Source organism: Bos taurus, chromosome 8 (genome assembly GCF_002263795.3).
Source record: "Bos taurus isolate L1 Dominette 01449 registration number 42190680 breed Hereford chromosome 8, ARS-UCD2.0, whole genome shotgun sequence".
Taxonomy (NCBI): Eukaryota; Metazoa; Chordata; class Mammalia; order Artiodactyla; family Bovidae; genus Bos; species Bos taurus.
The window spans coordinates 98,943,153-98,955,962 of NC_037335.1; the positions used below are offsets into that span (position 1 = coordinate 98,943,153).

Consider the following 12,810-nt stretch of genomic DNA (forward strand, 5'->3'; position numbering starts at 1 on the left):
AATCTTGTCTCCTGCATTAGCAGATGGGCTCTTTACTAGCTGGGCCACCAGGGAAGCCCCAAGACACATCTATTCCTTCTCAAAGTTTCCTCCTGCCCTTTTGAGTTCTCTTTTCTATACAACTGTATCTGCCACTTCAAACTAGAGTGTGAAACAATATTCACCAGTGGTTTTTGTTAACTTTGTGGGAATTCTCAAGGTTTTTTTTTTTTTAGTGTTGGAAGTGATTTTTTGCAGAAAATTTGAAAAATTCAGACTAATATAAACAAAAAACCTGAGATATCCCTTTTCATCTATTTTATCTGTTTTTTATGCACACATGTATACAAATGTATGTAATCATATGTAATCATAACTACACATAACACACAGATACATTATTTTTTTAGAAACAAAAAACGAGACAACATATATTAGCACTTCCTATATTATGTTCTATGGAACCCAAGTATTCTGGAAAAAACTATACTAGGTGGTGCTTAGAATAAGTTTCAAGGTCAAGGAAATTTAGGTAATACTGTAAGTCATCTTATATTCTATGAATCTCTAGCATGGCAAGACCTGCAGTGCATACGCTTATTTAATTCTGATTAGAGCACTTCTCAAGCTAACTTGGCCATGGAGGATCTCACGTCTCACAAGAAGTGTTCTGGGAACTATCACCATAATTTTGAAGGCTGTTTCTCCTACTTATTATATAATGTCTAGTTTCCTGTGTCATTTAAATACTTGAAATATTCTCTATATACATGATTTCAGCTAGCTCAACAATCTATAAGTTTTCAAAGTTTAACTTTTATTCCACTTCTTGATTAAACTGTTTTCCATTTTTTACTATTAAATATTCCCAGGAACAGAATTACTGAATTAAAGCATATTTTTGAGGAGATATGTATGTATATAGTGGAGTTGTCCTATAGGGGAACATGAGAATGGTTAGTTTGCCAAATTGCAGCCAGCATCATCAATTAAAATGTGCTTGCAATGTGAATAGAGAGGCAGAACAATGTCTCTCCCTGTATATTTTTGCATATTTTGTAGTTTTTATTTTATAAACCAGCTTTTGTTGGTCTGTTTCTTCTTTTTCTCCAATTAGTTCTTTTACTAAACAAACAAACTGCACAGCAGACAATTAGCAGAGAGATTTTTGGTAATGATAATTATGTCTGATACATTTACCAAATGTTCAGAATTTCCGGTATTTCCCTAAGTTCAAGTATTAATCATCTTTACAATTTCAGCTCCTAACAATCAAGTAGCCACTGAGCAACTTCTTAGATGTCTATGAGCTTTAATGTGCTCTCCAGGCTCCTTCTAGAAATACATTCGTGATTTATTAGAAGTTTTGGTTTGATTCCGGGAGAAGGAGAATATCTGAGTCAGTCAATTCCCCTAAATGTCATTTTGGTTCTAACTAACTTCATAGAAGTGAAATCTAATTAAGTGAATATAATCAGTAATGCTAACCTGGGGGCAGGAAGTTTTTCTTTTCCAAGTAACAAATATGTAAATGTAATCAACTTGAGATGGTTTAGTGGAAAAGCATAGATCTAGCAAAGGGCTTTAACTGCAACAAGTTTATGAAGTATCTCAGGAGTAAGTGCTGATAAGATTATAGAGTATTAAAGCAAAATAAAAAAATAAAGTACTATAGAACTATCTGTAAAACTTTAAATGTGCACACCCTGGGCTTTACTTGACAGAAGTGCATAAAGACACATATCAAAGAAATTTATCTGCATCAAAATATTTTCTTTTTAGTAGAAAACTGGAAACAGCCCAAATATTTCCTAATAGGGAGAACTGTCGACTTAAATTATGATACAGTCATACCACAAATTATGTGCAAGTAATAGAATCGGTTCCAGTTCAGTCGCTCAGTCGTGTCCGACTCTTTGCGACCCCATGAATTGCAGCACGCCAGGCCTCCCTGTCCATCACCAACTCCCGGAGTTCACTCAGGCTCACGTCCATTGAGTCAGTGATGCCATCCAGCCATCTCATCCTCTGTCGTCCCCTTCTCCTCCTGCCCCCAATCCCTCCCAGCATCAGAGTCTTTTCCAATGAGTCAACTCTTCGCATGAGGTGGCCAAAGTATTGGAGTTTCAGCTTTAGCATCAGTCCTTCCAAAGAACACCCAGGGCTGATCTCCTTTAGGATGGACTGGTTGGATCTCCTTGCAGTCCAAGGGACTCTCAAGAGTCTTCTCCAACACCACAGTTCAAAAGCATGAATTCTTCAGCTCTCAGCCTTCTTCACAGTCCAACTCTCACTTCCATACATGACCCCAGGAAAAACCATAGCCTTGACTAGACGGACCTTTGTTGGCAAAGGAATGTCTCTGCTTTTGAATATGCTATCTAGGTTGGTCATAACTTTCCCTCCAAGGAGTAAGCGTCTTTTAATTTCATGGCTGCAGTCACCATCTGCAGTGATTTTTAAGATGGACTAAAAGTACAGATTCAAAAGGATATCCACTCATGTATTTAAGTGAAAAATGCAAGTGGCAGAACAACACAATGATGATCCCATTTCTATACACAGCAGCATATGTACAATGAGTGTACAATGTGTGTATGTGCACTTACATACACGTGTGTATAAAATATATTTCCATGAGCAACAGAACAAGTACGCACGGATACACATCAAATTATTATTTGTAAATTATAACAGAAAGAAATTAAAGGAGATTTCTGAATTGCTTGAATTATTACAATGTGAATTTTTAAAAATTCAAATAAAATAATAAAAAGAGCTACAACAAAAGAAATTTATATATAAAACTAAAAAATTTTTTACAAAAAATTGGGTGAGTAAAGCTAAGTTTTGTTTTTTTTTGGGGGGGGGGCGGCTTTAGAAGGATTGACAACACACTCATTTTTATGCCTGCCTTGCCAAGGTTAATACTGAATGTTCTTCCCACTGGATTGCTTCAGTCCTATTCACACACTTAGTTTCTGAAGGAGTTAGCAGTTGGTTTTCAAGTTCTTTTAATTTACTGACTCTTCTCCAGACTTTGTAAGTTGTGTGGCAGGCTGGGTGTGAACACACCGCCCAGAGGAAGAGTGGTCCAGACTGGACAGTGATGTGTTAGAAACACAGGTATGGCTTTCTGGAAGAATCAGGGATGGGAGAAAATGAGCTGAAGACTATTAGGCAGAACTCGAGACACGGCTCTTTCAAGAACTACTTGTTGGAAAGACACAGTTTGTTTTGTTCATTCTTGGGCTAAAGGTATGCGAAGCAGGCAAGAACTGCCAGTCGTTAAGATCCCCTCAATTCTGCCCTAGAATGAGAGCAATCAGGAGGCTGCGGAAGGTCATAGGCAGGGAGGGTTGTAAGACCACTTAGTTTTATTAAAATCTTAATTTTTATGTCCTCAAGTGCTTTGTTCTCATCACTGCTACTGCTACTGCTAAGTCACTTCAATCGTGTCTGACTCTGTGCGACCCCAGAGACGGCAGCCCACCAGGCTCCCGTCCCTGGGATTCTCCAGGCAAGAACACCGGAGTGGGTTGCCTTTCCTTCTCCAATGCATGAAAGTGAAAAGTGAAAGTGAAATCGCTATCAGAGTGTAATTCTATGTGTTAGCTGCTCAGTCATGTCTGACTCTTTGCAATCCCATGGACTGTAGCCCGCCAGGCTCCTCTGTCCATGGAATTCTCCAGGCAAGAGTACTGTGGTGGATTGCCATTCCCTTCTCCAGGGCTCTTCCTGACCCAGGGATCAAAGCTGAGGATCCTGCACTGCAGGCAGATTCTTTACCATGTGAGCCACCAGGGTCTAGCTCTGAGTAGCTGTGAAACCAAGGGTGAATTATAAGAAGATCAGCTGAGAGGGTTTGCTCTGGGACAGCTGTATTTCAAGTAGAGCTTTAAATACAGTATCACTGGGTCTGGCCTTCAAAGACAGAAAACTGAACACTGGGAGCTGGAGCAGACCAGCATGGTTTGCGTGGGCTGGATAAGATATCAGTTTTCCAGTTTAAACATTTCTGCTTTGAAAAGATCATCTCAAAGCAGAGAGAGAGGACATCAGGAGACGACACTGATCTCCTCGGACTTCTGGTCCAACCAAAGATATGAAACCTGCTCACACCCCTCAGATAAAGGCCTTGGACACCCACTTGGCTCCAACCAGCACATGCTGGCAAGGCTGGGCACAGTGGAAGCAAGCACCCCATCAACTGTACCACCAGACCAAGAGGGAATTCCTATTGGAATTCCTGAAGGCTGACAACTCAAGGAGGAGGAAGAAAAAAAGAAAAGACCAAAAAGTGAAGGGAGTTGAAGGGACAATGGGCAAGGAGAGCAAACGGTGGAAAGAGACTCCCTTTCATGCCCTTGGCGATGACCCACGGTCCAATGCAGGGCAAAGACTTTCAAGACAGTCATATACTGTGCTTTCTGTACCAAGCACTAAACTGCGGTCTCCATGAAAGCAGGCAACTTGCTTGTTTCATTAAAGCCCTAGGCCAGCGTGGTCAATAAAAATGTGTAGTGAGGCAGAATGATGGGATCTGCTGGTCTGAACAACAGAGCAGGATAAGAGGTGGCTTAGAAGCAGGTAACTAGGCTAAGAGTAGCCCCTTTTCATGAAGGCCTTGAGAGGTTATTCTCCACTTTGCAGACATAAGAACAATTCCCCGCTCATCAACAGCTCACCCACATTGGGGACTTTCATCTTTCCTGTACCTGACCCAGTCAGAGCGCCAGGACACTGCCTTGGGGGGACTCAAGAATCTCTCCCTACCTTCCTATACAGGTTTGCCGAAATGAACTGACACTGTGGCTGGCAATCTGGGGACTTTTGAGAGTGCTACTTCAGATCCCAGTCCCAAATACAGGTCCCAGTGCTAGCAGACTCAAGCATTCTTATAAGATTCTTATTCTTTCACAGGGAAATCCTTGGCAATGAGCTGGGGTGGCAACTGCTTTAAATGGGTCCCTGGCATTTGAAAGGTAAAGGCTACACGTGTTCATTCCAAAGCCCCCAGTCTGCTCCTTGTATTCCATAGATGTTATACTTGATAACGTTTGCCTTTCCTAAAACAAAAATCTGAAAAATCAAAAAAAAGCTTTTTGGTGTGAGCGTCAATCTTGAAGGTACTCCTACATATGTTAAGTCTTCAGCTGTTTTTGTCCTTCCAAATCAACTTTACAATGATCATAGCAACCAGTAAGTAGTAAGTCACGTGCTTTGACAGTAATGGATGTTTCTTCTAACGGATGATGTAGGAGCAGGTTCAGGAAAAACAGTGGTCAGAAGAGATAAAAAGATGGCATCTGGTTTTGGTAAATAGGGAAGATGCTGAGGTGGGAGGGGCAGGGGTCTCCAAGCCTGGCATGACCTTTGATGGAGCTCTGTAGACACTCCTCCAACTCATCAGTCCTGGGAGGCGAGAGGACAGATGTTGCTCGTTTTCTATTAATTGCATCCCACAAATCTCCAAAGAGGTTGCACGGCCACTGGGTGAGGATGGGCACGAGGGACCTCCGTGTGCTGGGAAGTTGGTTCTCAAAGGACAGTTCACATCATCACTTAGCTCTTATCCAGGGTTGACTGTACTGAATGCATTCCCCCTCCCTTGCCTACACAGAAAGCTCAACTCGGGAAAAAGCATGAAATGAGCCACAGGTTACTCAGGAAGGAATGACCCTGGGGCAGGGCCAATGAGTTCCTTAGAGGAGAGCGTCCTGGAGGTGGTAACGGATTTGGGCCTTGTGAACCCCAAGTCTGGGCTCCTTTACGTGAGAGACAGAGGAATGCCGTACCTCGGCCGAACACAGCATTGAGGCAGTTTGAGGCTGGTGATCAACGCTGGCAAATGGGTCACGAGGAATGGCTCACACTGTGTGGCTCCTGAAGACAAGAGCTCCCATTGGAGGCTGGGTGGAGAACTGGGTCACACCTGGTGAGTTCTGACAATAGGCTTTCAACACAGATGCTAATCCCAGCTCTATCTCTGACGGGCAGGGTGGCACTGGGAGAGTCCTGCAGCCACTGAGCCTTGTTCTTGCCACTTACAAAAGGAGTGATTTGAATAATTCTGCCCCTATCTGTCTCACAGAACTGCTGAGAGAGTCAACTGGGACGACACATGTGAGACGCACTTGGTGGATTCCAAAGTGCTATAGAAACGCTAATTATTAAGTGTGATTTTACTACAGCTGGAACCAAATGCTTTCTGGAACACATTTGTAATTGTTTACTGAAAGCCACAGGAGGGACAGGGGAATTCCATTAATGAAAAATGCTTCCAAGCAAGCTGTTCTGAAAACCAGCCTGTTATCATCGCAAAAGGGATTCCATCCACAGCCGAGATCCCCCAGGGCAGGTCCTCTGTGCCGGGGAGAGGGTGGCTTGGGCCCCTGCTAGGAACCAGGCCCTGCCTCTTGCTCTCAGACACAGCCTCCAACAGTCAAGCTGCCACCTGCCGAAGGCACTGGAAGAGCAGAAGGTGGGGAAACAGAATAGCCAAGACTCTGGAGTCAGACAGCGCTGGGTTCCACTTCTTGTATGGATGGGGCCAGTTCTTTAGACTTTATTTATAAATGATAATAGTTGTTACTTTTTATTGCACTCTGACCATGTGGCAGACAACACATTAAGTATTTATCTCCTCTTAACTCTTACAACTAGCCCATGACAGTTTCAGGTGAACATTGAAGGGACTCAGGCATACATATACATGTTTCCATTCTCCCCCAAACTCCCCTCCCATCCAAGCTGCCACATAACCTTGAGCAGAGTTCCATGTGCTATTCAGTAGGTCCTTGTTGGTTATCCCTTTTAGACATGGCAGTGTGTACCTGTCCATTCCAAACGGCTGAGTCCCTTCACTGTTCACCTGAAACTATCACAACATTGTTAATCGGCTATTCCTCAAGAAAACAACCAGCCATGAAATACCCAATTTACAGATGGGGAAGTAGAGGCCACAGAGGTTAAGGGTCATGCCTGAGGTCACACAGGAAGCAAGTGGTAGAGTCAGGATTTAAAGTCTTCTCAACTCCACGTGGCTGGACGGCATTTCAGATCTTTCTTAGCTCTGATGTCATGCTATTCTAACAACTCTCATGTGGAAACAGCAGTTATATAAGGAGATTCCCAGGGGGCTCAGTGGTACTGTGAATCTGCCTGCCCACGCAGGAACACTGGTTTGGTCCCTGGGTCAGGAAGATTCTCTGGAAGAGGAAATGGCAACCCACTCTAGTATTCCTGCCTGGGATATCCCACGGACAGAGGAGCCTGGCGGGTTACAGTCCATGGGGGTCGCAGAGTCAGACACGACTGAGCAATTGAGCACACGTGCATATAACTACATGAAGGTTCTATAGTTGTTAAGAGAACAAGTTGAGTTGAGCCTGCCTGGGCTCCAATCAGGCTGTGCCATTTACTGTGAGAGAACCTCTCCAAGACTCTGATCCTTCATTTATACAAATCTGTATACAATAGTGATAATGACAGCACATACACGGGCTACTGGGAGAGGATGTCTATAACGCCCTTGGCACACGGTAAAGGCACATTCAGGGCACCTTTTGCCTTCCTCTGGTATTCCCCTCCTTCGGCAGTTGTGTAAGACATCTTCCCCCACCTAGAGCAGTGGTTGTTGAGTTTCACAGTCTAGGATTCCTTAGTGGGCAATGTGGAGAGACTTAAAGTCCGGGCTCCATGGACCCCACTAGCCCCATCAAAGAGCAGCTCTGCTGTTATTTGTTCCACATTTCGGAGTGTGGAAAAAATTAATTTATTTAAAAAGAGGGTTTTCCTACTTAATTTCTAGGAAATGTTTTGATTAAATGAATGAAATGTGTACATACAAGAAAAAAAAAATTCTATGTTCTCCATTTCTTATTTCTTCTGTAGTCCAATTATAGGCTCTAAAGGCAGGACTTAGGTGGGACAGTGGTTCTGGTATGATCTTTACTCTCCCATCCTCAGGATCAGCTTGTGCATCAAAGCCTCCTGGTGAACTTATTAAGAACCAGTACCCAGGTGCCCTCCCAGTACGGCTGATTTGAGTAGCTGTGGGCTGAGGCTGTTTAACAATCTCCTCAGGTGATATCCGGTGGCTCAGACGGTAAAGTGTCTGCCTACAATGCGGGAGACCTGGGTTCGATCCCTGGGCCGGGAAGATCTCCTGGAGAAGGAAATGGCAACCCACTCCAGTACTCTTGCCTGGAAAATCCCATGGACAGAGGAGCCTGGTAGGCTATAGTCCATGGGGTCGCAAAGAGTCGGACACGACTGAGCGACTTCACTTCACTTCACAGGTGATACCCACACAGGTGGTCAGGGTGTCACCCTGTGAGAAATACTATTCAAAACCACAGGGAGGCAGGCGGATACTTCTTGCTAAAGCATTTTTTAAATCTTCCTAATGAATTTCAATGAACATTACTGCTCAAGGAAAACCTCTTAGGTGACTCTCACACGGAAAACACGAAGGGGGGAAGGGATTTTCTGGAGCACCGTTGAAGACCAGGCGCCATCTTTTCCCTCACCGAGAGCCCACAGCGCCTCCTTGTGGGCAGTCTGATCAAAGCGACCTGGTTCAGCCTGGGCGAAGAGCTTCCATCACCTGGAGACATCTCCCAGGATTCTTGAGTGCCGGTCACCCCAGGGAGGATTGTTTGCCTACCTGAGCCTATGAGCTTAGTCTGCGACCATCCTGGGATACCCTCCCCTCCACACTTAATCCTATCCACCCTCTATTAATACTACATCTTATCCTAGAGGGCCTCCTGGAAACCTCTCACCTCCAGTTCCTACAGAACATAAATTCTGTGGAATGAAACCTTGGTCTTCAGCTGCTTCTGGGACTCATGATACATTCCCACCAATATACCAAAATTAAGACTGTAAGCTTCTTGGGGCCAGAAATCCCCCTTCTCCTTCCCTGAATGTGTTCCTGATCTAGCATCTGGCACATGATAAATATCTAACACACACTCGCTGGATGAATGAACGGACGACTCCAAAGTGCCATTCCCCTTTGACGTTTCCTTCCAATTCCCTGCTGATAGAATAAAACTGATATGTTCTGGCTTTCAAGTGCTCCTTGTTTTAAGTGTTTTAATACATGTTTAAAGCTGAGTCGCTTTGCCGTGCACATGAAACTATTACAACTATTAATTGGCTAAACTTCAATATAAAATTAAAAGTTAAAAAAAAATCAGACACATCACCCCCCACCCCCACCCAAAAACCTGAGTTTTAGTGTTTAAAATGTATGTCTCAGTTTTGAGGTTTTTTCAGTGCAAAAAGTCTACAATTTTTTTTCTCTTAAAAGTCTTAAGCCTACCTGGCCTCCTGCAGGCCACTGGAAAAAAGTTTTTATCTTTGTATTAATAGATATTTAGTATATATTCATCAATTCTATCTTGAAATGCTGGACTGGAAGAAGCACAAGCTGGAATCAAGATTGCTGGGAGAAATATCAATAACCTCAGATATGCAGATGATACCACCCTATGGCAGAAAGTGAAGAGGAACTAAAAAGCCTCTTGATGAAAGTGAAAGTGGAGAGTGAAAAAGTTGGCTTAAAGCTCAACATTCAGAAAACGAAGATCATGGCATCCAGTCCCATCATTTCATGGGAAATAGATGGGGAAACAGTGGAAACAGTGTCAGACTTTATTTTTTGGGGCTCCAAAATCACTGCAGATGGTGACTGCAGCCATGAAATTAAAAGACGCTTACTCCTTGGAAGGAAAGTTATGACCAACCTAGATAGCATATTAAAAAGTAGAGACATTACTTTGCCAACAAAGGTCTGTCTAGTCAAGGCTATGGTTTTTCCTGTGGTCATGTATGGATGTGAGAGTTGGACTGTGAAGAAGGCTGAGCGTCGAAGAATTGGTGCTTTTGAACTGTGGTGTTGGAGAAGACTCTTGAGAGTCCCTTGGACTGCAAGGAGATCCAACCAGTCCATTCTGAAGGAGATCAGCCCTGGGTGTTCTTTGGAAGGAACGATGCTAAAGCTGAAACTCCAGTACTTTGGCCACTTCATGCGAAGAGTTGACTCATTGGAAAAGACTGTGATGCTGGGAGGGATTAGGGGCAAGAGGAGAAGGGGACAACAGAGGATGAGATGGCTGGATGGCATCACTGACTCGAAGGATGTGAGTCTGAGTGAACTCTGGGAGTTGGTGATGGACAGGGAGGCCTGGCATGCTGCGATTCATGGGGTCGCAAAGAGTCGGACACGACTGAGCGACTGAACTGAACTGAATCTTACTATTCCTACCCTTTTATCCTGATTTCAACTTATTTTTTGTCTATGTTATCTGTCAAGGCTGTTAAGTTCAACATTCCCTATTGATTTTTTGGATGGGGTCAATTCACCTTTCACTTGTGGGTTTTACTTTCTACTGTTATTCAATACACATTGCTCTAATAATGTATTTTATTTACATTCTTTTCCCCTGTTATAAAATAAACCTCTCTCTCACTCAAAACTGTGCTTTGCATCTTTCTTGTTTGATATTCACATTACTTATGCTTTCCTAAACCAATATGCAATCATAAACATTTGACAAATTCCCTAGTTTTGCTTCTGTGACTCTTCCCTTTATATGGCTTTCCAATAAACAATGCAGTGCAGACTTTGGCTTTTGAATCTGACCTGAGACTTTGCTAATTTATGAATCCAGACTGTGTATGCTGTCATTAATCATGATCAACTGTCTTCCATCGGCCTGTTTTATGCTTTCTCTGTTCGCTTCTGTTATCTTTAACTGCATGAACTACTCTGTCTTCTCCCACTTTGAAAAAATGTGGAAAATAAATACGTTCTATTTATATTCTGTCAGTGGTCAGTAAAACTGACTTGAGTTTACTCGGTCAGTAAAACCGAGCCTCCTTGAGTCCTACTTTATTTTGCAGTCTCTGCGTGTGCCTTTGTCAACAGCCTCAATCCCATGAGCAGAGGTGTCTCCTGGGGAGGGAAGACAGGGTCTGACTTTGATCCCCACTCGTGTCCCCGAGGTTCTGGGGGACTTGAGAAGCCCAGCCCCTGCGCCCTCATGGGATGGTTTCAAGTGCTCCAAATTACAGCGTGCCTGGTGGGGTCAGGGCCTGGCTCCTCCGTCAGCCCTCTGCACTCGCCCACGCTGCCTCTCCACCACCTTCGACTGTGAGTGTTCTGAGCTTTTGTGTTGGCAGCTAAACATGCTCAGAGTCCCACCTCCTCGGTTTCTGACACATTTCTCCATGACTACTGATCGTTACTAGAACAGGAAGGGGAGTCAGAGTTCAGGGATGGGCCATGGCCCCCAGCCACACCGCCCCGGCTTTCTCCCGGAGGCCCTGAGCCCCTCAGGGTCCCTCGATGAGTCTGGCCGCCTGGTGATGACTTGGGCAGCCCACCGAGACCCCAGGGGTCTCTTACCTCAAACTGGATCAGCACCGTCCCACTTTCGAGGCCCTTCTTTAGCTGCTCCATGGACCCCTCCAGCGTGTCCCCCGTCTCTGGACACACAGGGAAGATGGCCTCAGGGAAGAGCTGGTTCAGTTCATCTTCAGATTTGATATCGGCAAACGAATGGACGGCTGCAGTGGACAAGAAAGGGTGAGTCAGGGTTGCCCAGCCATGCGCAGGGGATCGGTTTCCTCCCCCTCAAATTACACTTGTGACACCTGAATGCAGATGGTTTAAAACATCTTATTAAATGATTAAGCACATGGTAATCATTTTCACCAAAGATACTACTTCCCGTTGAATGATTCAATATGTGCTAATTATACAAAATGACATACTAATTTTTCTGGTTAGCCTTAAATGATGGTGTTTAGGACTCAAGAGGCTTTTGTCAGAGGTAAGAGGAAGGGAACACATGTCATTGAAGAGAACACATCTTCTCCCTTTGCTTTCTCCAACCTGATTATTCCCTTACCCATGCTATTCTTTCCTTGTCAGGTTCCTTTCATTAGTGCCCTTCAAACAGGCATTTTCCCAGGAAGCTGGTATGGGGTCTGGCACTGCCCACACCCTGTCCCACAGAGCTTGGTCAGTTCATCTCTAACTCAAGGCTCTTGTTAGGTGGGAGGCTCTGGAGTAGACATCTCTTAGCTTCTTCTTCAGAATTCTCCCTTCACGTTAGACTTAATACGGGTAAAAACCAACAGAGCACCTCTTCCTCCCCACCATGCACACCACTTCCCCAGCCTCACGTGCCTCTTTCTGTCCACCATCACTTCAAACTTTGGGATCATCTCTGAATGGCCCCTTTCGACCCAGAAAGAGAAGTCACTCCCTTACTCCAGAGCCTTCAGTGACTCTCTACTGTCTTCAAGGTAAAAGAGAAGAAACAACTTTTATATCTTGCCACACAGTTGAACTGAATCCTCACAGCGCTGACCAGTATTCCCACCTTATTTAGTTATTTATTCCCACTTTACAGGCTCACAGGAAAAAGAGTTGTCCAAGGTGACCCAGCCTGTCAGGGTGGGACCCGGGGATTCAGTCTACACGTCTGACCCTAAAGGGCACATTAGTTTCATTGATCACAGAAGCTCAGATTCTTTACTGATTTTCATGGGTTCTGTAACTCTCTCTGTTACTACTATTTTTTTATTTAAATGTTTATTTTAAAAATGAACTTATCATGACAGCTATAGAAAATCAGCGGCACTGCTCCTGCAACTCCACTAGTCTACAAACATCTCTGTTCCTCACCTCAAACAGGTGCCAGCCCCTTGCCATGGGTCGGTGGAGGATGCCCACCCAGGGCCTGGCCAGAGCGCTCGCAGGCCACTTCCCCTCCCCCTCCCCCAAGGCCCCGCCCCTTATCAGCCAGC

At 44.4% G+C, this 12,810-nt stretch overlaps 1 protein-coding gene across 5 annotated transcripts in view; it reads right to left on the reverse strand.

Annotated features, from left to right (window-relative positions):
• The window catches only part of PTPN3 (protein tyrosine phosphatase non-receptor type 3), a 167,423-nt gene that overhangs the window by 18,095 nt on the left and 136,518 nt on the right, over window positions 1-12,810 (reverse strand). For all 5 annotated transcript variants that reach the window (XM_010808232.4, XM_024995600.2, XM_059889024.1 and 2 more), the window contains one exon: window positions 11,402-11,562. In XM_010808232.4, the coding sequence (XP_010806534.2) occupies window positions 11,402-11,562 (161 nt within the window). The remainder of the gene's footprint in view (window positions 1-11,401; window positions 11,563-12,810) is intronic.